The sequence below is a fragment of the Pezoporus flaviventris genome, unplaced genomic scaffold (genome assembly GCF_033815535.1).
Source record: "Pezoporus flaviventris isolate CSIRO_AGI_PZ_B2104156 unplaced genomic scaffold, CSIRO_AGI_Pfla_v1 ptg000005l, whole genome shotgun sequence".
Taxonomy (NCBI): Eukaryota; Metazoa; Chordata; class Aves; order Psittaciformes; family Psittacidae; genus Pezoporus; species Pezoporus flaviventris.
Genome location: NW_026892553.1, coordinates 10,462,414 through 10,487,282, shown reverse-complemented (window position 1 = coordinate 10,487,282; position 24,869 = coordinate 10,462,414). Strand labels below are relative to the sequence as shown.

Here is a 24,869-nt window from a genome sequence, read left to right as displayed (position 1 = left end):
ATTAACTAGACAGCTGAAGACAGAACAAGTTCTCTGCCTCTTAGTTTTTAAGCTGTAGTACAAGAGCATTTCGTTCATATCTGTCCATAAATCAAGATCAATCTTAGACTCAACGCCTTTCCATCAGTATTACCTCATCTTACCTCAGTTTTAATACTGGCAGTATTGTTTTATATCTTTTTTTATAGTCCATTAATTTCAAAGTCCTTTGGAACACTTTGCAGTAATTTTGTAGACTACATTAATTTCTCACAGCAATAGCTAGGCTGGAGAATTGCAGATCCTCTCCACTGAGCAAAAAGTGATGTTTTTGCTATTTGGGTCTACTGGGATTTGAAAGCTACTTTTCTCTCTTCTTTTTTCAGCCCCTAGCACTGGCACAGTTATGCAATGACCACAAGTTAACAAAAGCTGTGTAAGAAACAGGCTGTGTATGTTGCTTAATTATGAGGTAGGTTTACCATTTGCTAGATAACCAAATAAAATCCAGCCTGACACTTCTTTTGAGCTACATACTGCATTATTTTTCAAGATCCTGAAAGCCTGACTTGGTAAAACTGCAGGTTCCATTTTGTCAAAAGGTATGGCTGGGGAATTAGCAGCCTGGAGGCAAAGCCTTCAATTAGGTCAAACCTGGGGACAAAAAGCTCTCCAATTCTCAGAACAATAAGGAACAATGGGATTTCAGTGTGTAAAAAGAGCATTTTTGTTACAACAGCTGAAGTACTCACACTTACTCTCCCAAAGAATAACAGCTACAGCCTCACCTGTGTGGCTGCCCCCAAAGGCTCCCACTGTGCTGCCTTACGCCTGACTGCTGAGCAGCCTTCTGCTTGCTTGCTGCACTAGAAAGCAATGTGTTACTGCATCCAGAGCTCTTCTGGAGGCTTGGCAGGGGACACAACGTTTAAAAGAGCAGTTTGAAGTTTCTCCTAAGTACTGTCAGAAACTGAAGCACAACCCTAAGAAGGATGGAACAAATGGGCAAGGAACGTATTCTCTCCTACACATCCATCCACAGCCTCTGTTAGCCTCCTGGATGTTCCTCTGCCTTTCAAGTAATGAAACAATGAATTGGATATTGATTAATACACAAACATAAAAACAAGCCTCACTTAGAGTAAAAGGATCGTCAATGCAGTGAGTCTCTCACTGAACGTGGGTGTAGAGAGAAGTTTTTATACAGCCAGAAGCAGAAATGTTTTGGAAAGCAGAAGAGTCTGGTGATGCATGTTTAATCTGTTTCTGACTACTCTGTTTTATCCTACCACTTTCATCTTTACCTATATAGCAACTCCAATATTCTCAGCATGCATTAATTGGAATAGGAATGTGCTTCATTGGAAATACATTACTTGTAGGCGTCCTTCCTCCTGGACCAGCAGGATGACTGGACCAGAACACAGCTCTGGCTCCTACAACACACATGCTTTGAACAGTAGCTGTTACATACCTAAGGGCTTTAAAGTGTTTCTTGAAAACAGTGGTACTAAAACCCCCAAGACAAACCCGCAGACCATTGCCCCAGCCCTAAAGCCCTATATAAAAAAAGCCCTATATAAAGCTGTTGAAATTCTGGCCTCAATGAAATAAATACTTTGGGACACTGACTTCAGCAGGAATGGGATTTCGTTCTTTGCTTTTTCATTATTATCAACTAAAGGAGTGAATTAAAAAATTCACAGTATTTGGAGAAATTGTCTACAGCAGAAAATGCAATGCTGAAGTTACTTGGTTTTTAGCCAGAGAACCTCTTGACTTGCTATAGATACCAGTTCCCCTCTGTCCTAGAAGCAATGTTAATCACACATTCATCACTGCAAATTGACAACATAAATGCTGACTTGTGCAAACAATGTTAGAGAAAATGGTGTTCTTGCTTCAGAAATGAATTACACAGCCTTTTAAGCTTTCTACACTTCTCAGTTTTATGTAAACTCTAATTTCTAAGCCTTTGTTCTGCCTTTAAAGGTCACACAGTTGAAAGCTATGAAGCATAGCATGTGTTCCCACTGATATTAAAATACTGTTTACTAAATCATGCATATAAATGTAAAGAAGAAACTATTTGCAACCTACTGCGTTAATAAGCAATGATTTATCAGACAACACAGTTCCAAGTATCAACATGTGGAATGTTAAAATCTGATCTTAATCACAATATGTGATTTTTTTTTTTTGGTTGCTTTTTGAAGTAAAGTCTCCACATTGCCATGCAATCACCCTAACTTGTGATGACACTGTATCTGACTGATTAAACTCTTAATCTTGCCAATGCTTGACTTCTGGAATACAAGCAGTCTTTTTAGAGTCGAGCATATGATTGCACATTTGCAAGATCAGGATTTCATTTGCATATTCAAATTGCAAAACTGCATCGTCCCTGTGTTTGTGTAAGGCCAACTATAGCGCTCCAAATGCTAAACAACCACTGTAGAGCTGGACAGTATTTTTAGCATCTCTGTGGTGCACTTCTATCTTTAGCTGCTGTGTTCACAAACAATCCCACAGGACACTGCATAGCTAACATAGCTTGGGCTCTTCAGCACATTCAACTTTTCTTCCAAAACATGATGAAAGCAGACTATACAACAAGCCAGTTCAGGATCTGCCAAAGTTTCCTTAGATGCTTTGTCTTGAGTGGAGCAGAGCTATATCAAAGTACTAAAACATTAAAACATGAGAGCATTCTGCTCTGGAGTGGCAATGGAGCTTGCTGTGTCTTCCTCAGGGGAAAATCCAGCCTGCATTCTGAGTTTGCACTGTGCAGATAAATCAAGGAGGACAGTGAAGGATTTCTGATGTTGTTTCCTAGCAGGATGTGCCCATAGGTTCATGGCAAATTTTGGTCAAAGCTTAACCCTGCAAGAGAAGTTAATAATTGAACTTGCCAAGTGATCAGAACGTCTAAATCCAAATGCACCTTGTTTTTACAAAGAGGCATATTAAACCAGTGAGCCATTTTATTAGACTCATGCTCATGTAACAAAAACATGTGTTAGCTCTTGAGTGCCAAGTATCATCCTGGAGGGTTACCAATCCCTGCTACAGATTTTGTAGCCAGACTGCAGTTATCTGTCATAACAGAGGAGGTAGTTTTGAACACACAGAATGAAGGGATGCTGCTCTGTTTGAGAATACTTTACAGGGTCCTGCTCTCTTTGTAAAACTCTAGGAAAGAGATGTACTGCATGGTGGGGAAGAGCTGGAAACTTCCTGCTGACTGGAGTGAGACTATCTTGTGGAAGCCTCCTGGATAGCTGGGACGTGGCCCCAAGCTTGCTCCAACATTCCTTAGGGGAACTTCTGAAAATGGCTGCAGCACCACATGTTCCAACATGCAGCTGTAGCAGCTGGGTCAAGTCTGAGTGCATAGGAAATGTTTTTAGAGACATCTGCATAAGGCGGTTCAAAACTACAGGTTTACCACAAAGAGAGAAACGACTCATCGTGGGAATGGCAGCATTAAACAGATGATTGATCTCTGAAGCTTCAAATCTGAAATGCTTTCCACACTGAGCTGGAGCTGCATATGGAGACAATAGCCTCCGATATCTTGATTTACAGAGGAAGCACTGATGGAATCCCATATATCCTGTTAATGGTGAAGGGAAGGGAATTATGTAAAGGAACTATTTTTTTCATTAAGTGCCTTAGCTGAGGTTTGCAGATGAGCTTAGATGCTTGGGTCCAATTTAATTTCAAGGGGATAAGATAACCTGAAAACCCTGAGAAAACCTTAGACCTTGGTGAGTGCTTCACAAATGGTCTCCTCATTTCCCCATTTACACTTATCTTCTCTCCCATTATGACGTGCTATTGAACACAGTTATTAAAATTCTTTACATGATAACAGGACTTTCCAAACAAAACGTGGTCATCAGCTTCCTCTACCCTACCACAGGTATGGCTATATGTCTGAGAGATGTGAGGCCTGGGGAAATGGCATCAGGGCCAGAAGGGTACCCCTTGGCTCTGCAACCAGAGCAAGGCTGAGATGCACTGGAGGCAGCAGCACGTACTGTATGCTACATCTACAATACCTTTCTGTGGTTCTGCTTCTTAAAAAAGAGAAAGTTATTTTTTCCTTTTAAGCATAGCACATGTTCAATGAAGAATATCACAGTTAATCATTCAAAGCATTCACATTATGTAACATTAGCATCAGGTTAAAGATAAAAGGGAAAAAACCCTGCGGGTGGCTTTGCTTTTTCTGAGCCTTTTCTTACAGGGCTTAATTTTTAAATGAGCAGAGACTTCCCCTCTACCCAGGATGTGAGGTTGACATGCCGGGGTATGGTCCTCATCCCACTAAGGGCTCCTCAACTGGAAACTGTGGGTTGCAAGACTTGGCCTTTACTAAGAAACAGTATTACAGGAAAACTCACTGTATACTTTTGAACATCAACAGAAAATTACCCTTCCATTTTCTAATACAGAGACAGTGCCTGGACTTGAGCAAACACATTCTTGAAAGGTCAAAACACTTAAACTGTAGATACCTCATTTAGGATGAAAAAAAATTGTTGTTGCCTCTTAGTTACGACATTTCAGTTTACCCACAAGAATTACACTACTTCCCCTAAAGTTTTCAAGCCCAAGAGCATGCTTTTCTCCCAGTGCTGTAAAGTGAAGGTAAAACTCTTTCTGTATTATGACTTGTCACTGAATCCAGTGGTTTGTCAAGAATACAGCCATTCCTCCCCAGAGGCCTCCAGCAGACACGTGTATGGGGATACCCTGTCTGCCTTCAAGGAGAAGGGGCTGGAAGAGCCTGACCCTCCTGGGTAGCAACTGATGGAGAGCTGCTGCCCAGGCGAGCCACACATAACCATTCACACCAAAGTGTGCAGACCTGAAGGAAGTATGAGATCTCCTAAAATACAGAGCTGGAGGGTGGGCAGCTCTTCATGTTTTCTGACAGAATGGGAGGAACTTCCTCTTTCAGTTACAGTTAGACAGTCAAGTGAGGATATAACTGCTGTAACGATCAGGAAACGACTGTCATGTCCGGACAGCACTACAGAGTGTTACTGGGGAGCTGCAAGGCCCTTGCAAACTGGGAACAACAGTTTGGATTTGCTGAAAGTGCTCCAATCTGTCACTAAGCACGGTGTTGTGTCCACCTTCAAGTGTCAGGGCGTTAAGGGACTTGAAGGAACACCAGTTTAACCCTAGGCCTAAGAGATGAGATTCACTTCATTCCAGCGGAGCAGCTTGAGGTCACTTCATCACTTTAGACCATATTTCTTCCCTAGGGCTCAGATATCCTGAGGCCAAGGCTGCACTGAGCTACCTCTGGGACTAATTACCGTGGGTGAGCACTGTGTTAATGTGACCCACTGTGCTGGGCCATGCTGGGACTTCATCAGGATATTGTGTGCACTGTGCCCAGGCAGTCTGAGCAATCTCAAGCTGAATTTTACTGATAGGATGTCCCTTAGCTTATTCAGTGCTGGTAAACAGGGATGTCTTAGGTCAGATGACTGTTCTCTATAAGAAATGACAGCCCCTCAGGTGGAAGTTGCTGAACTCCAGCTGAGAAGAGATGACTGACTGCAAATGCAGTGGAGATTGAAACAGGTTAGCTACTAAAAGTGGTTGAGAGTAGCCATTTTATTTTATATTGGCACAGAGGGATGTCAGGTACTGGTTTCTAGAAGGGAACACAACTTCTTCAAATGGACTAACTTGAGCACTTCCGTGTGCTTACCATGGCTGCAACCCCTCTCCTTCATCCTTGCCACTATGCAAAGTTCCTGCCAGCTTAGCTTTAGTCCTTGACTGTATTTCCAGCACACATCGTTGGCATCAAGAATGCATTTCTCAAGTCTCTCATTGCCAAGTTTCTAAAGGACAGCCAACTTCTCTTCTGAACCAAATTTTCAGTAGAGTCTCTCCTAATGCCCGGCAGTGCCCTTGGTGCCACATCATAGTGTAGCACGTACCAGCCCCATACACCTCATCTCATCACTGTGGTTGCTTCACAGTAAGAGAGCTCCAGTTCTTCAAAACAAACCTATTACCTATTGAGGTTGTTTGTGGGGACTGCAAAGAAACTGTACCTGGTTTCCTGTGCTTCAGTCGCTATGATGTAGTCACACGCTCAGTCACACATGATACAGGAAACGAGCAGGAAACGTCAACCTTATGTATTGCAGCAATTTTTTCCCTTCCCTCCATGCCACATCTGAGCAGCACACCAAGGCCTGACCTTGCACTTTTTAGCACAGCCTTTCTTACGCAAACATTTGAGTCAGGTCTGGAGCCAAAAATGAATAAAAAGCCAAACACACTGCCTATTTTTTTTAATGCAAAAGGCGGCTACCCCACTTCATGCCTATTTGTATTCACATCTAAGACAAACTGCATGGTTTTAAAGGAATTTTGTAAGATCAATAAGAATTAAAAATGCAACTTGTCTTTTACTCCTTCTGGTACCAGTATAAAGACTGTTAAAGAACTGATATTCCTGGACCTCTGCAGATGTGAGAGGTGCTGATGCAGTACGATGATTAAGCACATGTATTAGGAGGTTTCAGCTGTTATATTTCTCCCTCTCCTTGTTACAGTCATCTTAACTTTGCTTCCATTAAAAAATGCAAGGCAGAAAATCAACAAAGACCTGCTCCTTCCCCTTGCTTCTTTACACAATCATTTGGACAGTGGATGTAAAATAGTACTTTTCTAACCTGCCAGCATCTCCTATCTCCTTTATCCAGGTGTAAATGACAACAGGGAGTAAGGAAACGGTATAATAAAAATACCCCCCTTTGCCTTTTAAACACCTTTAGTTGAAATACAATTTTCCTCTTTTCTTTCCCTATTAATTATATATGAACTGGGAAAGATAAATGTCAACTGTATCCTTAAAGGAAAAATGTACCAAAATTTATCAGTCTTCTAATAAGAAAAAAGAATAAAAATCTTCGTCCTCATGGATTAGTCTGTCCTTTCTATGACAGTTGTCTTGCCTTTCCAAAGTTTCTATTTAATTCCAAGAAAACTTGCCTTATTATATCACTGGAGAATCTACAGGTCCTAAGTGACCATCCAGCACCTTCCAAATTCTGCCAATTGTACTGCCAATGACTTTTCAAGAATCAAATCTGTATTATAGTTGGACACCACCAGTTAAGAATTAATGCACAATACTGAACCCAATTTGAGATATTTTGTGTTGGTACATACCAAGACACCAAAAATAACACATGGGAGAAATGGGGTGACATTGGAGTAGTCTTTTGATTTAAGGAAGTTTCTTCTCTCACAGTGCATCTTCCCTTACACAGTATTTCCTGATTTTTGCAAGACAAATCTGTAACAAGACATGCACTAAGCCAGAAGTGTCAATATGACTAATTCCCTGAAAATAAACTTTGCTCATTTACAATACAGCATCTCTAATGTAAGACATGAAATTGAATTGCAGAGAAGTAGCCTACTGGGTTGCCTGCAAGTGAGCTGCACTGACAGCAAAAGGCAAAGCACGATTCCTTAACCTAGCCAAGAAAATACAATCCCTGCAAGAACTGCAGCATGAGCTGACCAGATGCTGTGTCACCGCACTTGTTCACCAGGCTGTTGTGCAAGATGAGATTCTGCTGGTCAATAAGGGGATGGGGCTCTGCCCCAAGCACGCCTCTGGCAGCTCTTGCAAAATGACTCTGACAACACCACCTCACTGGGACTGCCCATTTAATTATGCCAAAGCAGAGCTGCAACAGTATTCCTAGACAGTTCTTGCCACAGTCTGGATCTCTCATTGCCACATCATAGTTTTGGGTTTTGGAAAGAGGTTGAACTTTTTTTCCCCTAAAATGTGTAGAAGCTCATGAATTGAATGGGAGGGAAGGAAAATTAACCTCAAGTGCATTTCCTTTACTTACTGATGGTTTGTGCTTAACTCTAAGGGTAGTCCAAGACCAAGGAGGCATTTCTGTTAGCCCTTAAAAATGTATTTATGTTTATCTCCATATAAGAAAGCGGCAGGAGCCTTCAATAGCACCTAATATGTTCCTGGTGTCTGAAACACATGGCTGTCAAATAACTAAATACTTTTAATAGAAACCTGGTCCATTAATGATCTCAACCACCACAGAGTCATGTGAGAACAGCAAACAACCCCAGGAAGAGCCATGGAAGTCTTTCCATGCTGAACAAAATGCTATTTACAGTAAGAGTAATAATGCAACCTCTATTGCTGCTTTGCCTCCCTCTCCGACACATCTGCACACAACTTTCCACTGGCTCCTGATACACATGTAAAGAAGCAAAGCTTGCCTTTTCCTGTGCTCACTTCCTCCTGAGTGCACCTTTGTGCAGATGGCCTCCCAGGACCCATGTGCCACACTCCAGTGCCAACTGCAGATCCTGTGGGGTACAGGCTTTCCACCGCCTCATGCATCAAACATGTTTCCGTCTGGGTGTCTCAGTGCTTGTCAGTAATATGTTTTAAAATAAAAGCAGAAATTGTTCTTTTCCCCTCTGAAATCTGTCTTTGCAATATTCTATATTTACAATAATCTGTGCTATTCTGTTTTATAACTGGACCTGAGCTGCTGAAACAACTAGAAACTTTACTACTGATTTCAGTGGGAGTTCCTCTGCCTATCTACCCACGGTTAGCACTTTTGAGAATGAAATGATCACATCTTTTATAATGATACCAGCACTTACCCTCATCTTCCACATACCTGTGCTTATAAAGAGATTTTATTGTGTCTGCACTCACCATATTTGACCTGTTTCAAACCCCATGTGCAGTACAAGTAAGTGCACTACACAGAAGAGAAAGTATGTGTCTAACAAAAACATTTATTACTCCAAAGCCTTAGACAACAATCGAGGTAAACCTAGCATAAACTGCAGCTCAAGCTGTGCTTGCAAGTGAAGGGGGGCCCTGAAAGTGCAATTTGCATTTAATGTTTTTGCCATTAGTTCAAGCTTTAGGTGAAACAAAAAACCCCAAACTCATCAGACAGGTGGAATAAATTGGAGGTGAAGTCTGCAGCAATCCACTTGGGGGAAGAAGCAAGCTCACTTGACAGGCAAGGTGAGGCTACACCCTGTGGTGAAGGTTTAATTTCTGTAATTTTTATTTCTGAAAAAGGATCAATCTCCCATATTTTAAGCGTGTTCATGAAGGAATTCCTAACAATGGTAAATCTGTGTGCAATGCCTTCCTCAAATCTTTTCCCTTCCACATCTAGGACTTTCCAGGACATCTAGCTGCTTTCCAGCCAAAGCACTGGACTATAGAAATGGGCTGCTCTGATTTATAACTGAGGTGTTTAAAACCAGGCAATCTAGGTATTGAGTTGATAGCCCACAATGTCTGCAGTCAGCAAAACTTAAAAAATGCAAAAATATTGACAAGATCAGACAAATACATAATGAGGGAGTTATTAAAATGCAAATTGCCTGCCTTCTGGTCCTCCTGTGGTGTACGGCACAGGACCCCAGAGCCTGCATCTAGCCCAGCTTCCCTCTGACTCTATGTCAGTTATAAGTGGGGAGAGAAATGGAGCTGGGGAAAATGAAGGGGCAGAGCTATCACAGGCCAGCTGGATGGGTCCCCACATCCCAGGGGACCCCAAAGAGAGACAGTGACTGTATGGGAATGGGAGGCATTGTGATATGCAAGGAACAAGCATGCACTGGACCCCAGACCTTCACAGGATTTCAGAGAAGCTCTGGCCGCAAGTTGGTGAAATCTGGCATCGAAATTCCTGAGAGACATTGCATTAAGTTAGTAAAAAAAAAAAAAGAGTCCAAGGAAAGGATGTGGTGGAAATCCTCTCTACCCAATCTGTTCCAAGATGCTTGGACCTGGCTTTGAGAAAGCCAAGTGCCCTGAGCCAGTTTGAGAAGTCCTAGATGGAAAGTGAAAGAGAGAACAAGCAATATAATTCCCTCCTTTCTCATCTCTGCCCCCAGCTTTTTCTTCTCATTTAAATAGCCTTATAATCCTGCAGACTGTCTGGTATACACTTATTATTTTACCTTGCAGACACATTCTTGTAAGTCTGAGGGCTGTGTATGTGTCTAGATGTCTATAATAGAACAAGTAAAATAACACCATTCCCAGCTGTGGGCTGGATGATCCAAGCCCCCACCAGGAGAAAGCTTTGATGGATATTACAACTTTATGCAGTGCATTGCAATCATGTTAATATTGCTGTAACAATCTCCAAAAACTATGCCAATAGAGACAGTGACACCCAATTAACAGGCAAACACTAAGGGGGAGGTTAAATGCTAATTTTACATTGGCATTTAGCCTAAGAACTTCATTATGCCATCTTCTATTTTAGACTGTAGCCATCCCACCTTGTGCTGTGCTGCCATCCATTCTTAGTATTATGTGTATCACAGTAATTCCTTGCATAACAAAGAAGGTCACAACTGTTGGTGCTAGGTACCAGCCCAAAACCAGAAGAAAAAATGGTCTCTGCTTCCAGGCACTTGCAGTAGCTCTGAACCTAAGCTTTATTGACACCTGGAAGGGAGATCTGGCTCAGGGTGTTAAAGTGATGGTTCAGACAAACGGACATGGCAACCTGGTGCTCCTGCAAACACATCAAGAGGGAAAGGACACTGCAGTGATATGATCTCAGTATCTGGTTGGGAGCATCCATAGGCAGTGTGGAGTCAGGCAGGCAAAAGGTGGCTGAGTCTCCCTCACCATTATTGAGGGCCACTGATACGAAGCCAGTTCTTTATCTGATCTTTCAGATATATAAAATCCAAAATAGATTGCTCTTAACACACATAGATAACAGCAAAGGTACAGAAACAAACTGAAAATTAGTGCAGCATACTTGAAGCTACAGCCAGGACTGTGTTAAAGCTGTGTTGAATTTGCAGAGAAATTAGATGCCTCGTTAACTGTGGATAGATGTACAACTGCCCAAATTTAAACTTCCTCCTTTCCCCAGCTCACCACAGTCATTACAAATCATGCAGCTGAATGAAAGCTAGAAAAGCACTTGGAGCTCAGCAATTTTGCTGTGGTGAGTCCAGTAATAAACGAGGGAAGAAGGGTGGCAGCACTGATAATCTTTACATCAAAAACACATTTTCTACAAAGTAACCACCTATTGTTCACATGTAAAATACATCATGCTGCTACTGGAGAACAAACTGCCCTGCATTTTATACATAGTAATTTTATTATAGATTACCTCTGATTGTGACTCAAAACCCAACTGCTTTATGCACCTTTTCTCTTGAATAAATGCACAAGATACACAACATGGCTGGATTATGTTATGGTGTTCTAGACAGTGGTTTAAAATGCAGTGTTGGAGGGCTATTTCTACTGTGCGGTATCACACATGAATTATTAACAAAAGTTAAGGAATGAAAGCAGAGCAAAGCTTTATCTGTCCAACTCAAGTCAGCTCCTGAAACATGCTGCGAACCATCCCCCTGTTCCCAAGTCAAAGGGGCTGGAGGCAGCATAGTACCCAGGAGCCCTGGTCCCTACAGTATCTCTTCCTGGTCTTCTCATCTTTCTCCCTGAAGCAATTAAAAGCCAATCTCTTTTCCTCTTGTCACTCTCTCTGAAGCGACAATGGCTAGGTGGGATGTAGTTGTGTAAGTGCTAGGTCTTTTTCCTAAGGCTAAAAACCTGCGGGTAGATGTAAGCAGCCTTGACCATGTGCAGGAAAATCTAGTCCATTGCTTATCAGTTGATTTGGCTTCACACCAAGAGTAACGCTGCTATAAAGGGCCAACACAGTGTGAAAAAGGAGCTCTTCTACCAGAATACACTCTGTTAATTCTGGTTGAACTGATATTTCTCCTAGGACAATGGCTCAAATCACATTTAGACTATTGTACCAGGCACGGCAGGGAATGGAGCAGCAGGCTGGCTTCTCTCTGATGTCACTAAACAAGAAGCGGACCAAAATAAATAAATAAATAAATAAATATCTCTTGAAAATCAAATGTGGGACAAACTCTCACAGCATCATCTTTCACCAAAACCATGTACCGGGTTTAAGCAAAAATCCCCACCACCACAGCAGGAAAAAACCACCGAAAAGTCAAAAATTCCAGACTCACTACACTTACTGTAATTGTCCTTTATAAGAAGAGCCCTCTAGTTATGTGAAATGACATTACCTCACAGCCCCAGGCTCCCCGTGCTATGCACAGGAAGGAAGCAGACACACATCTCTTTAAAAGCCGTTTCCTCTCTGCTCTATTAATTTCAGAGATTAAGCAAGCCACTCCTTTGTGGCATAATAGAGCGAGATAGAGCCATTGTGTTTGCAGAGTCCTGCTCGCTGTTTTTCCACCTCTGAGCAGGGGATGCCATAGCACTTTATTCTCAGATGAAGAAAACTTGTAGCAGCCCTAAAGCCCCCCTTACTCTTAAATCACAGTTTCAGCACGAAAGAAGCCACCAGCCCTATTCTTTTCCCCCAGCCACTGATGAACATTTCAGTATCTCACTGACACAGTTTAGGATGGGAAAAAATCCCAGTCATATCAGATGAGGAATTCTCTTTCCAAGGCCCATGAACCAAGAGGATTTATAAGGATTTTTTTGCCTGGACACAAACATCCCACCTTCCTGCTGCTTCTTGCAGTGTTGGAGCTGAGGTGCTAAATTTACCATCATTTTTTTCTTCTTTTACAAAATTATACATCCTTTTTTGCTCTTTTGCCTTCACAGCACAAAATCCTTCAGCACGTACTGGTGAGTGATGACCTGTCATAATACAGAGGCCATGAGCTCTCCATTTCAGAGACTATCAGCACATCTGATGTTGGAGCCTGGGATTACACAGGCTACAAAAGTGACCACCAGCTGGCCAGAGCCTCAGCTATTCCTAAAGTATTTTTGAAGGATAAAGAGAGAAGTGAGAGATTTGGACAACATCAGAGCAAGTTAGGATCCCCACTCCAAGCCTGGGCTTTTCAATTTCCTTTTAAAGCTTACATATATGATTTATTGGCAACTTCCCAGATTTCTTCCCACTGTTAAACAAACAAGGTTGGAAACACAGGACCTTTTTGTAGCCAACTGCCATAGGAAATACCACTTCACAGGGGCACACAGATCTGCAGAATCCCGTTTTTGCGGTGTGTAAACACAGCCATTACTAAATAGAAATGTCATCAGCAGTGAATGGATTTTAGGAGGAGGAAAAGGATAACACACCCAGAACATCAGAAGCAGCAGGAGAAAAAGTGATGTGCTGGCTGGAGCAGAGGTGCAGGAGCCAGAACACTGTTTCTACTGTACCTTCCCCTGCAACACAGAGTCAGGAGCACAACACCCATCCAGATAAAACAATTTGCCTATTCAGCAGCTTTCTTTTCATGAGCAGCTTCATCCTTGCAGGCTGCCCCCCGTGCCTCCCGCCTTCCCAGTCGCCAGCTGAAAACTTGAGAAAGAAAAGAAAAGGAGAAAGGAGTTGCTCAGACAAAGGCCCGATTCTCTGCAAAGAGGGGGGCACGCACACCAGAAAACAGTCACGGTGGGTTGGGCACGGTGCTGGCAAGTTACTCTGCTGGTACTTGCAGGACTCTAGTACTTGTAGGACTCTGCTCCCCAGGCTCTGCTTCAGGTTTTGGGACCAGGTGATAATGAGAAAGGAGGGAGCTGGAGCTCCTGCACCCTCAGCACTGGCCTCCTGGATACGGCCAACACTGCCAGCTGGGTATCTGATCTCTGCACCTTCTCCCAAAAGCTACACGGGGCAGGCTCCTCACAAAGCTCTCCCTGCCTGTTGCCAATGGAAATCTTAACACCATCCAGAATTTTGGGTAGGTTTTTTTTTTTCCCCTTGTGAAAGTGTTTTTTTTAATGGTTTACATTTATATATAATGATTTATATTTATATATAAATAATGATTTATATTTATATATTATATTTATGTTGAAATCATTTTTAATGATTAAATATAAATATATATTTTTATATATTTATATAAATATAAATCATTAAAAATGATTTCAACATAAATATGTTTATATATATGTAATATAAAAAGACCCAGAGATACTCTTCTAGTGTATGAATGTAAATTACCAGTTCATATTGCAGAGGTGACTCAACAGCATTTAGGTGCCAACATGTAGCTACTTCTGGATGGAGCAGGATGTGATTCAGCAACTGCAGGCAAATTGCAGTGTACCCCTTGCCTCCTCTAGACTAGTTTTTCTTAATAAACTAAAATTCAGTTTAATAATTCTTACTTTGACCTTTTTCTATTACAGTTACTATTGATCTAATGTAATACACATCCCTTACCTTTCTCCTCCACTATTCAGAAGCCCTAAAAGGAGTCTTAGTACTGCCGCACATTAGCGGCAAATAGATCCTGCACTCAGCATCACACCAGCCTTAGCTTCTGGAAAGCTTTCTTCCCCAGAGTATCAGAACTTCACCCAAAATGCAGCCCCCACCATAGCTGTATTACACCAACAGCTGGAAGCAGCTTTTCTATGCCTCTGTCCTGTTACAACCACCTCTGGCTGGTGGACTCTGCTCCATGGGCAGAGCTTGGAAGAACACCATCACCTTCCACCCTCATACATGGGCTGCTGGAGAAGAGCAGAGATAAGGCAACTGTGAAACACAGGTGAAACATTTAATTCTTTTAGTGTGTTCCGTATGAGGTGCAGAAGGTTGCACTTGAAAATACCAACCTATAAAGTTGAGCTAGCAAAGCCCTGGCTGGCAGTGGTGACAGAGGGTACACAAGGATGTTAGTGAGGACATGCCCGGTGCCTGGACATGCTCCTTCACATCTTTTCCAGAGCAGTTCTGAGTGTCTTCATGGAACTGCATGAAAGCAGAAGTTTTTATCTTTACACAGTGCTTGGTGCCAAGGCTGGGGGGGGGAGGGGGAAGCAAACTACCTGAGCACTCTCAGAAGATCTAACAGGCAGGATTTATTAGTTTTAATATTAAAATATTAATAAAATCTACACTGATCATAAACTCAGGGGCTTTGAATCACTGGAGAAAGAGACATGGATTTTTTTTCTAAATGTAATTTTGGAGTTGAGACACCCGGAATAAGAGGCAATATTAAAATCATCAGTCAAAGCAACCCTGTCTCAAACATACAAACCTCTTCTCACATCTTCTATAAAAGCAAATCTTATTCTCATATTGCCTTCATGCCAAACCCAACAAAGGAAACAAGCATGCTCTTTGCCACCCACTTTGCCAAGGGATTGCAGAGGTGTCTCTCCACAAGGTTAATCCTTGTCCGAGTGTAGCTCCCTGTACTGAGAAGACTTTGCACTACTTCCAGGGATTAAGTGGAATTTGGTGACAGGGAAGGTCTGGATCAGGACTTTGCATCAAGTATCACGCTTATCCGAAGGTGTTTTGGCTCCCACTTCAGAAAACAGCAAGCCATCTACTTCAACCTTACCTGCACAAGAAATCTGCATCAGATTAAAGTGTGAATTTAAACTGTTTCTATAATTTTTCTAAAGCATAATAATGACCTCATAGGTTTCATTTATATTGGTTCCTAACGAAGGTAAATAAAAAGGAGCGGGTTTACCCAGCCTGTCTAAACCCCAGCATACACCAGCTGATAACAGTGTAACTACCTTGTTCAGGCAAGACCTGCATCCCTCTGATCTAAACTCTGTCCTGAACATAAACAGTTTACCTTTCGGAAGTGTTAAATAAACTCAGCTCTGCCATGCAAGTTACCTTCAAGTAGGGTAAAAGCAAAACACAATAGAAATAAACTGCATAAAGAGTGCTCAGCACTCTAAAGGCACTTTGAGGAAAAAAGGGAAAAAACATAAATTAATCAGAACATAATCACTTCAAAATTTGCTAGTTCAGAAAAAATTACCAGCTTTTCTCTGCGCAAAGAAATACCCTTCTAATGCTTTGCAAGAAACACAAGCAGGCCCAAGGAAATCCAGTGAGAGTCTGAAAATTGTTCAACTCTGAAAGCATTGTAAAGCAAAGGGGAAAACTCCTAAGGAAAGCCAAGAATAAGGTTTCTTAATCTTACACCGAAGGGTTGTAAATGTGCAAGCTCAATACCTCACAACCCATTTTGAGTAAATAAAGGTTTAAAATGCTCTTTCTTTAGCGTGACTGAATTCCTTTCCAATGTGACCTCAACATGCCATTCCTCTATCTTTATCTGCCAGCACAGCAGAGCTGTTGACCTTTCACCAATGACCTGCGCAATCAATAAGCAGCCGACAAACTGTCTCAACAGAAATGCTCCACGGGCAAGTTTCCCCTCGCTCTGTGTTGTCAAGCTCTTCTGTTCCTGAACTTTTCCTCAGGCCCTCGGCTGTGCGTCAGTGAGACTTAACAAACAACACAGGGCTCAAAAATACCTTTTCTTGGGCATTCCCTATCCAAACATATTAAACCTGTAAGTAGTTGTGCTGTTGTTTGCAGTCCCACGAACTGCTTTCATGTTACGTGCAGGATCTACAAGATCTCTACCTCAGGCTAAGCACTTCATGTTGACTTCCCAGGACAGAATCCAAACTCACGTAGCTCAAATATGCATAAACTGTTGGAAAGTGTTGGAGAGTAAGAAAACAACTGCAGAAAATAGGAACTCTTATTAAAGACTTGCCCAAACACCAACTGTCAAAGTCTCAGCCTAAAGAACTTCAATAAACAAACAAAAAAATAACACAGGCAATCACAGATGCCTGGAATAAGAGAATAAACTAAGGTAGGTCAGAAAACACTCATGTTATTATGGGTGTCTTTCAGGTGACTTCCAATGCTATAAATTCTGCTGTACTGTTACACTACATGAAAAAGGATCTAATGCAGTGTTTCTCTCAGTAAGATTAAAAAAAGCACTGTATGAATTTTTGACTGAAACAGATGTGTATTTTTAAGGTGTTACAGATGGGGAACCAGTAAAGAGCTGCAGTGTGTTTTACTGGGGTACAGAAAAGAGAACAATCATTCCCTGCAGTGCTTACAGCAAACATACCAAAGCACTGACCAAGATATGAGAAGCCAAAAGAATGAAAACTATTAGAGACCAGCCACAAGCAGAAATGAAACTAATTACTCCATGGGGCCTTTATCAAATTGAGTGAATGCAAAGGTAAAGCATAGGTGCAAGTACTGAAAAGGAACTTAAGATTATTAAACCTGAAAGAATAACAGCTTAAAGAGCTTATTCCCATGACAATGAAAATGCTTAACAAAGATGGAGTTTCTCTCTCTCTATATACACACACATACGTATTAACTTCTCTTAGAGTATAGACTTTTTACATATATAAAAGCTAAGGAACACTTCTGGTGGCTCTTATTTAATGTTAATAATATTTGCTGATGCAAGGCAGCTGAAATTTCAATACCCAGTAAGCCTGCTAACAATTGTTCACAGCACTACCTTTTCATATACTCCACATACTCTGGGAGACTGATTTATTGTTTCTCTTCCTACCATTAAAATATTGGTAGGATGATTACAACCGTGTTTTGAATTGTTCTGTTGCCTTAATAACGTAAATGAGGTATGTCAGCATAACATGGCATTCTTTTATATGGATTTTTTTTAGCCTTTGGAACTTGAAAGTCTGTTCATTGTGCCTTTTTAGGGCCCACTAATTACAAAGATCAGCTCTTTAAAGGCAGTGGCAGCAAAATTTTAGGAAAAGTGATCAAGTGATTAACCTACTCATTGCAGACGTGAGAGTGTTAGCATTATCTGCACAGTAGAGCTGAAATGCACGTAGCAGCTCTGATTTATTTGTTTATTCTTAATATGACTAAGTAAGCATGGTTCAAATATCAGTATTTAACCAATTGAACTGATGGATCAATACACTATTTCACTGAACTTAAACTTCAAGCAGACAAGAGCTATCAAAGCCTTTGATTAAAAACCCCTTTCTCATTTGAGTCCAGTACTCCAGGTGGGGTCTCACAAGAGTGGAATAGAGGGGATGAATCTGGCCCGGCTGGTCACAATCCCAGGCTTTCTGGGCTGCAAGGACACACTGCTGGCTCATGGTGAGCTTCTCATTGACCAACATCCCCAGGTTCTTCTCCTCAGGCCTGCTCTTAATCCATTTGCTGCCTAGCCTGTGGTGGTGCTTGGGGTTGCCCCAACTCAGGTGCAGTACCTTGCACTTAGCTTTGCTGAACTTCATGGGGTATGCATGGGGCGCCTCTCCAGCCTGTCAAGGTCCCTCCAGCTCCCATCCCTTCCCTCCAACATTGTTGACTCCACCACAGCTTGGTGTCATCAGCAAGCTCACTGAGGGTGGACTCAATCCCTTTGTTCATGTTGACGACAGATGCTGAACAGCACCAGTCCCAGCACCAACCCCTGAGGAACGTCACTCATCACTGGTCTCCACTTGGCCATTGAGCTGGTGACCACAACTCTTTCTCAGTGTGAGAGTGAAAATCAAACCTCTTGTTTGGGATTGCTTAACTGAACTGGTGCAGATTTCCAGCCATGGGTGTCTGGAGCCCAGGACCAGTAAATACAGCTCCAGAAAAGCCTGGCATCCCTCTTGTCTGGTTTGGAAGTGCAGGACACAGGCATCAAGGCAGGATGCTGGGTCAGGAAAGGAAGTGGTGTGACTCTTCCAGACGAGACAGAGATGCAACCAGGAGTCCTTGCCTACCAGCCATGGTCCTCTCCTGACTCACACTGTGACTGAAGCCACATCACCCCACCATGCTGCATGGTCACAGTGCTCTGATGAGGGGGACAAGCTGTGACTAACACAGGTAGAAGAAAATGCAAATGCAAGCCTACCTTACCTTTTTTTTTTTTTTCCCTTTCCTCCAATGATGTGCAGAAAGCCCTTGAAATCCCAAGCACTCTCCAGGTCAAAGCTATGCAGAAATACTTGAGCTGTGCTGGGGCTTTGAGTTTTTCTGTTTGTTTTTAATTTTTTTGTTTGTTTGTTTTTTCTTTTCATCTGGATGGAATGAATTGAAAGTGCTGCTTAAGAAGAAAATAAGGATGCAAAACTGAGGAAGCGTTGTAAGTAGGTGTATTAATAAACAGGCTCCTAATTTATTGTCTTTGATGGTATTCGGTACTATTTTAAAGAGTCTCAAAAGAATCACAAACATACAGCAGGTCATATATAAAATCCCTGATGAAGCAATTTAATGCTAAATTAAAGCTGAAACTAGGTAAGCCCAACTCTTGGGATCTTGGGTATTTTCAAACACTAGAATAGAATCAACACTACCCAAGAACACTGTGTGTTTTTCAGATTTTTAAATATTTATTTCCTAAATTAAATAGAGCAGGTTTAGCTGGTTCTTACAGCTTAGCAGGAAACAATTTAATTTCCAAAGCAATTGTATATTGACAGTTGGCAACAATGGTTTTACTTTATAAAAAGAGAATGGCAAAATAGTTGTGCATTTCTGAAATGATTCCAGAGAATTTCCTTGGAGAACACAGTCAGGGAAAAGTATACAAACAAGCATTAAACATGAATGCAATTTAATAAACATTCACTCAGCTATATGGTGTGATAAATAGGTAAGAATGTAATACAGGCATTTAGCTTTCAGCTTCCAAAGGAGCTGGAAGCTAAAACAATAATACTTTCATTAGACTCTCCTGCCTGGCATCAAGAGCCAATTTCCACCTATTAGTATGGATTTCTATTACCTGCCTTGTGAATACCGTTAACCCATTTATCAAGCCATACCTTTGTCACTCATTACAAGCTGAAGGGAAGCAAGATTGCTAAACCATGTAACATTAGAGCATCAGATTAAATCATTTGACCTAGAAGATAAAAACATTCCACTTGCATTTAAAACGGAAAAAAAACCCAAACCCAGCCCTGCTCAAGTGACAGCTATTGAGACCTTTTGCAGGATCAAATCTTTCCTTGCTGTGTCAGAAGAAACTAAAACAAAATAAAAAAATCAAAAAATCACTGTCTGCAGACTAATTGTGAACTCAGTGCGTGTGTCATTAAACATGCCTCATTGGGTCCCTTGGTATGTCAATAGTGGGTAGGAGGAGGCTGACTGAAGTTAAACGCCTCAAGTCTTACTGAACATTTGCCCCTTTCAGTGTCCTCTAAGCAAAGCATCATTTAACAGAACAACCTCTGCCAGATATGAGGCGCTAGCAATGAAGTGCTTATTGCTCAGATTAAAGGGGCGCCCAAAACACACCAGGCACTCGTCTAAGTGCAGAGGGAGGTGCTGGGGTAGGTCCTTTCTTGGCTCCTGATTTGCACCAAGAGCAAATGTGCCCTCCGAGCATGAGCCGCCCTCCCGCTCCCTGCTCCCCTGGCAGCTGGGGAGATGAATGGAGGTACTATGGCACTATGACACGCACACATCTATTCATCATGTGTTTGTTGCTAAACACACTAAATTTCCACTTTCCCACAGGGCCCAAGTCTCCTTGCCCTCACACCCAGTTCTCAGCTGAAGGAAGCTGCATACAGCAGCTAATGGATCCAAATGAGCATTAGCTGCTCCCTCGTTATCTCACTACTCCACCACTCATCTTCTGCTAGGGTATTAAGACCATAAAATTTTTCTTGCTGTTCACACATGATCTGATTATAAAACGTCTGCTTCCATGCCTATGATAAAAGCTCCACAATATGCACCTTAGCCGCTTCCCCTGGAGCAGTGACCCAGGAGTACTTGTATTCCTCCCACTCTATGCATCTCAGCTACAGATGCCAAAAATACTTAAGACCTCAATCCACAAAGGAGAGACAGGATCTGGTAAAACAGGAGAATGTGAGCCAAGTCTCTGAAGTTATAATACTTCAAATTTTCTGGTCTCCACTCAGTGGAGTCATTGAAGAGTAGTGATTCTTCAACTGGAATGTCCCAGCTTTCCTTGCCTCATTCTCCACTGCTGTCACTTACACTTGACTTCAACAGCTTAGGGATGGTTCACCCTACTCCCCTGCTATACGAGTGTGTTTCTTTTGGTAAGATTTCCGTTCCCCCAGCAGAGCAGAATGCTTCCTGCCTCACACGGTCCACGGGGGCCAAATGACCTCCAAAACACCTACTGAGGAAAAGATATTTCTCTATTCCTTCTTTGAAACCTTGCAGTGATCAGTAAGTTAGGAGTTACTCAGAAGACATTGAGCAATCAGGCTGCTCATTATATTTCTCAATTAAATTATTACCATGAGTAATTCTCAGTGCAGTACTACAGGTTGGCCAATCTTACACCCTTTTCAAAGGACTGGAAGAAATAACTGCAGCTTTGTGAAACAGACTTTGAATTCCCCTTGTACTCTCAGGTAGTCATTTTATCCTGTATTTTCCCTCTTTGCACACTGCAAGTTCATCCATACCTATTTCTTCTCAGTGGTCCTTTAATCCTTTTCTGTTTGTGCTGCAGCTCAGCATAAGGACGGGTGTGTTTCTATAAGCCATGTACTCAGGCGGCTTTATCAATATGCATGCATGGTGCAAGGAAGAAACATATTTCTGCTGAAGAAGAATCAGAAGCTGGGGTCAGGCATTTATGTTTTAGCCAGATTTTGATAAGACATATTAGGAATTCATAGGGCTTTTATCATTTTCAACAGCAAACGGATTAGACCCAACGCTTACAAGAGCAAGAACATCAATTGTTAAAAGAAATATGTGCCACACTGAAATACGGTAAAGCACCTGAAAGACATAATGTACTGTCTGATAAAAACACTATAAGCACTTTCAAATTCAACCCAGTGATGACTGGCTGAGTCAGTGATTCATTTGTCTGGCAGAGCCAAAATTACAATGGCTTCTGTTCTAATGCGCTAAAATGCAACAAAAGTGCAGAGGGAAGCCATGATTTCAACCATGGCCTCACACAACAGCAGGGGTTCAAACTATGGATAATATACTGATGCTTAGGCCACAGGGCAGAAAGAAACAGTAAGAATCTTTTGTTGCATTCAAAAATGTTATCCAGCAAGCTTGCAATACTGATGGAAACACTCAAGTCTTGATTTTTTTTAAAAAAAAAAAAAAAAAAAAAGCAATTTTTTCCCCCTCAAATTCAAGGAAAGGTAAAGATATCAACTCAATAACAATCTCCCTCCTGTCTGAAGAAAGGCCCCCAAACCAAAAAGCATCTCAAATTCATCCTTCTTTCCCCCCAAATATTCAGCAGGCTGCAAACGTGTTACAAACCAAATTACTTTTTGTGCAGAACTTCTAAACCCCTTGACTTTTAATAATGTTGTGCATCATTTGATTTTAATTACAGATTTTTTTTTATCCCTTAAATTTGACTAAAAATGATGTGATTTACAAAGCAAACAAGCCAGTTAAACAAAGCTAATTAAATTCACCAGAGACAGCCTTGCTTTTCCCCTCAGTGAGTGTTTATTTCAGCTCCCAGTGCTCTGATAGCTCCTGACAGCTTGCTAGGACACAAGAAAAAAGTAGGTCAGGGTAAGCTGGAATCAGCAACAGAGGATCCCATTAGACAGGCTTGTAGGGTAATACGGAGATCGAGGAAGTGTGTGATGTAGTGACAGTGTTAGAGACACATAACAAACAGCCTGAGGACAGCCTCCAGCAGAACCAGTACATTTATCTTCTCTGTGTTATAATGACCCCTCATACAGCTTATCCAGTTTGTGATTCCTCATACAAGAGGTGCTGTATAAACCTAATGACAAAACCACACTCACAGTTTGCGAGCTGATGCTGAGCCAGAGGCAGCACTGTCAGAGGCTCTGCTCCTGTGGAGCCTTGGCCCTTGGGGCACAGTGCCCGCCAGCTGCCTGTCACACGGGCAGAATACAGCCCCTTGCTCCAGCTGGGAATGCAGCGAGGAATCTCACTGCTCACAGACATCAAAGGAGAATAAGACTGGTTTCTCTTAACCAGCTTCTAAAACATTATACTGATGATTACGGTTGTGGTGCCAACACTGGGTCTGGAAACATCAAGTGCACCATAGCAATAAAAGCCATCATGGCAGCAAGGGAGCATGGCACAATCATGTTATGGGGGCCCAGACAACACCTGCTTCTTACTGAGCTCTTGTCTGGGCCTCCCAGGGAAGCCCAGCCCAGGTTCCTACATGCCATCTGAACTGGCAGGAGGGCTTGGCTATGTCTTCTCATACCACAGCCTTTGGGAGCAGCCACTGGCAGACAAGGTGGGCTGAATGACCTGTGGTTTCTGCTGGCTTTCCCAGCTGGAATCATGGTGCAATGAAGAAACATCAGGGGAACCAGGGAGTAGAGCAAAACTAAAAATACCAAAGCGATCAGAGTTTAATATAAAATGCTTTATGTTTCTAGATTATTTAATGTTAAGTGTATTTTACTGGATATGCGTAAGAACCTGGGCAGTTGCTAATGCAACAGTTCCCTCCAGAAGAAAAGGGTAAGAGTATTTTTTTTCTTGAAGTACCTTAGCAATAAGAGCAGAAAACACAGCATCATAAACTCTGCAGTGTAATATTAAGTCATAAGCAAGAGGAAAAGCAGAGCTCTAACTCTCCTTGTTTTCATGCCTATTGCTTGCACCATTAGAAGTTCAAAGTCCCCACCACCATCTCCAGCAGCGCTGGACATGCCCCAAACATTTCAATTATGACAGCCAGTTTCTCAGACTTACACACAGCCAGAGAGCTTCTCCTCAACTCTAAACTGCACAGCTTATGTTAGAGAGTGCGAGCGTGTGCAAGCTCGGAAAAGAGGTACATTTGACAGGAACAATTTAAATCGCTACAGGCATAAACAAACACAACTGGAGAACATTGTTTTATTTTGTTCAGAGCTCGATACGTTCACTTTGCTTAGAGATGTCTCCAGCTTCCACTTTACTGTGCCCGAGTGACTCGGTTTCAGAAAGGATGGAGGCCAGACTGATAAAACGGGAATTTCATTTTTGTAACCCCAGCTTCATTTTCATGTTTATTCATTCAGAGTGCACCATGTTCAGCATTTATTCCCTTCTTTGTTTCTAGTTACAACCTTTCTGCAACACAATTCACCTCCTGTGCTGGCAGTGCTTCCTGCTCCTCAGGGGTCACACTATATGCCCGCTTGCACCCACCCATTCTACAACACAACACATCCCTTTCCTGCAATTTTTACTCCAGCAGACAGTTCCACTGGGTTCACAGAGGTCCATCCCCATGATGCTTGTTTGCTCCAACCCTGAGCATCCAGGTAAAATCCCTACCCAGCCAAACATCTTAAAGGAAAATATGCGTGTCCTAATGAAAATATGCATTAAGATAAAAGCATTAAAATAAAGGAAGACAATGAGAATGATCAGAGCAGCACTGCCTGCAAGGAAGTAAAGAAGCTTTTAACAGCACTAAAATATAAAATTGATTTGTACACATATTTGATAAAAATCAATACAATTAGCAAGTAACTGAATACTAGAAAGGAAAATTGATTGCTTGAGGGCCCAGAGGACTCAGGGCAATCAGTCCATTCTTCTAGCTCCTCCACTCTTAATAAAAATTTACTTTTTCATAATCCTGCCTGAACTCTTTGCCCATTAATAATGCCACTAAATAGCTCTTCTTTTAGCACTATCATTGCAGACCTGCTAGAATTACATTTAGAGGCAGTTTCAAGTGGCATGTCCTGACCATTTTGCTATCTGCAGCACAAACCTCCAGCAATAGTGTAAAAGAATACTGGCTAATGAACGGGAGCAGAGAAACGCTTGAGAAGAGCTTATAAAATTAAGTACCAAAGTTTAAATAAACGGATTACCATAGAATTGATTTACTACATCAATTTAGTCATCTTTTGCTGATACATCATTCCTTCCTCAAAGGAGAAGAGCCACCGTTTCGAAACAACTAATTGAACATTTTGAACCATGGCCTTACAAGGAGAGCAGGGCTGCACTGCTCTGCTCTCCTGTCTCCCTTCTCTTGCCAAG

The 24,869-nt window shown here is 41.9% G+C and overlaps 1 protein-coding gene across 2 annotated transcripts in view; it reads right to left on the bottom strand.

Moving 5' to 3' along the window:
- MAMLD1 (mastermind like domain containing 1) overlaps positions 1 to 24,869 on the bottom strand; it is an 81,535-nt gene that overhangs the window by 41,922 nt on the left and 14,744 nt on the right. Inside the window, exon 1 of one of the 2 annotated variants that reach the window (XM_061445973.1) lies at positions 13,178 to 13,324. The exons of the other annotated variant lie outside the window; for it this stretch is intronic. Within the exon in view, the coding sequence (XP_061301957.1) occupies positions 13,178 to 13,186 (9 nt within the window). The 5' untranslated portion in view covers positions 13,187 to 13,324. Of the gene's footprint in view, positions 1 to 13,177; positions 13,325 to 24,869 lie in introns of those variants that run through there. 2 annotated transcript variants of the gene reach the window in all.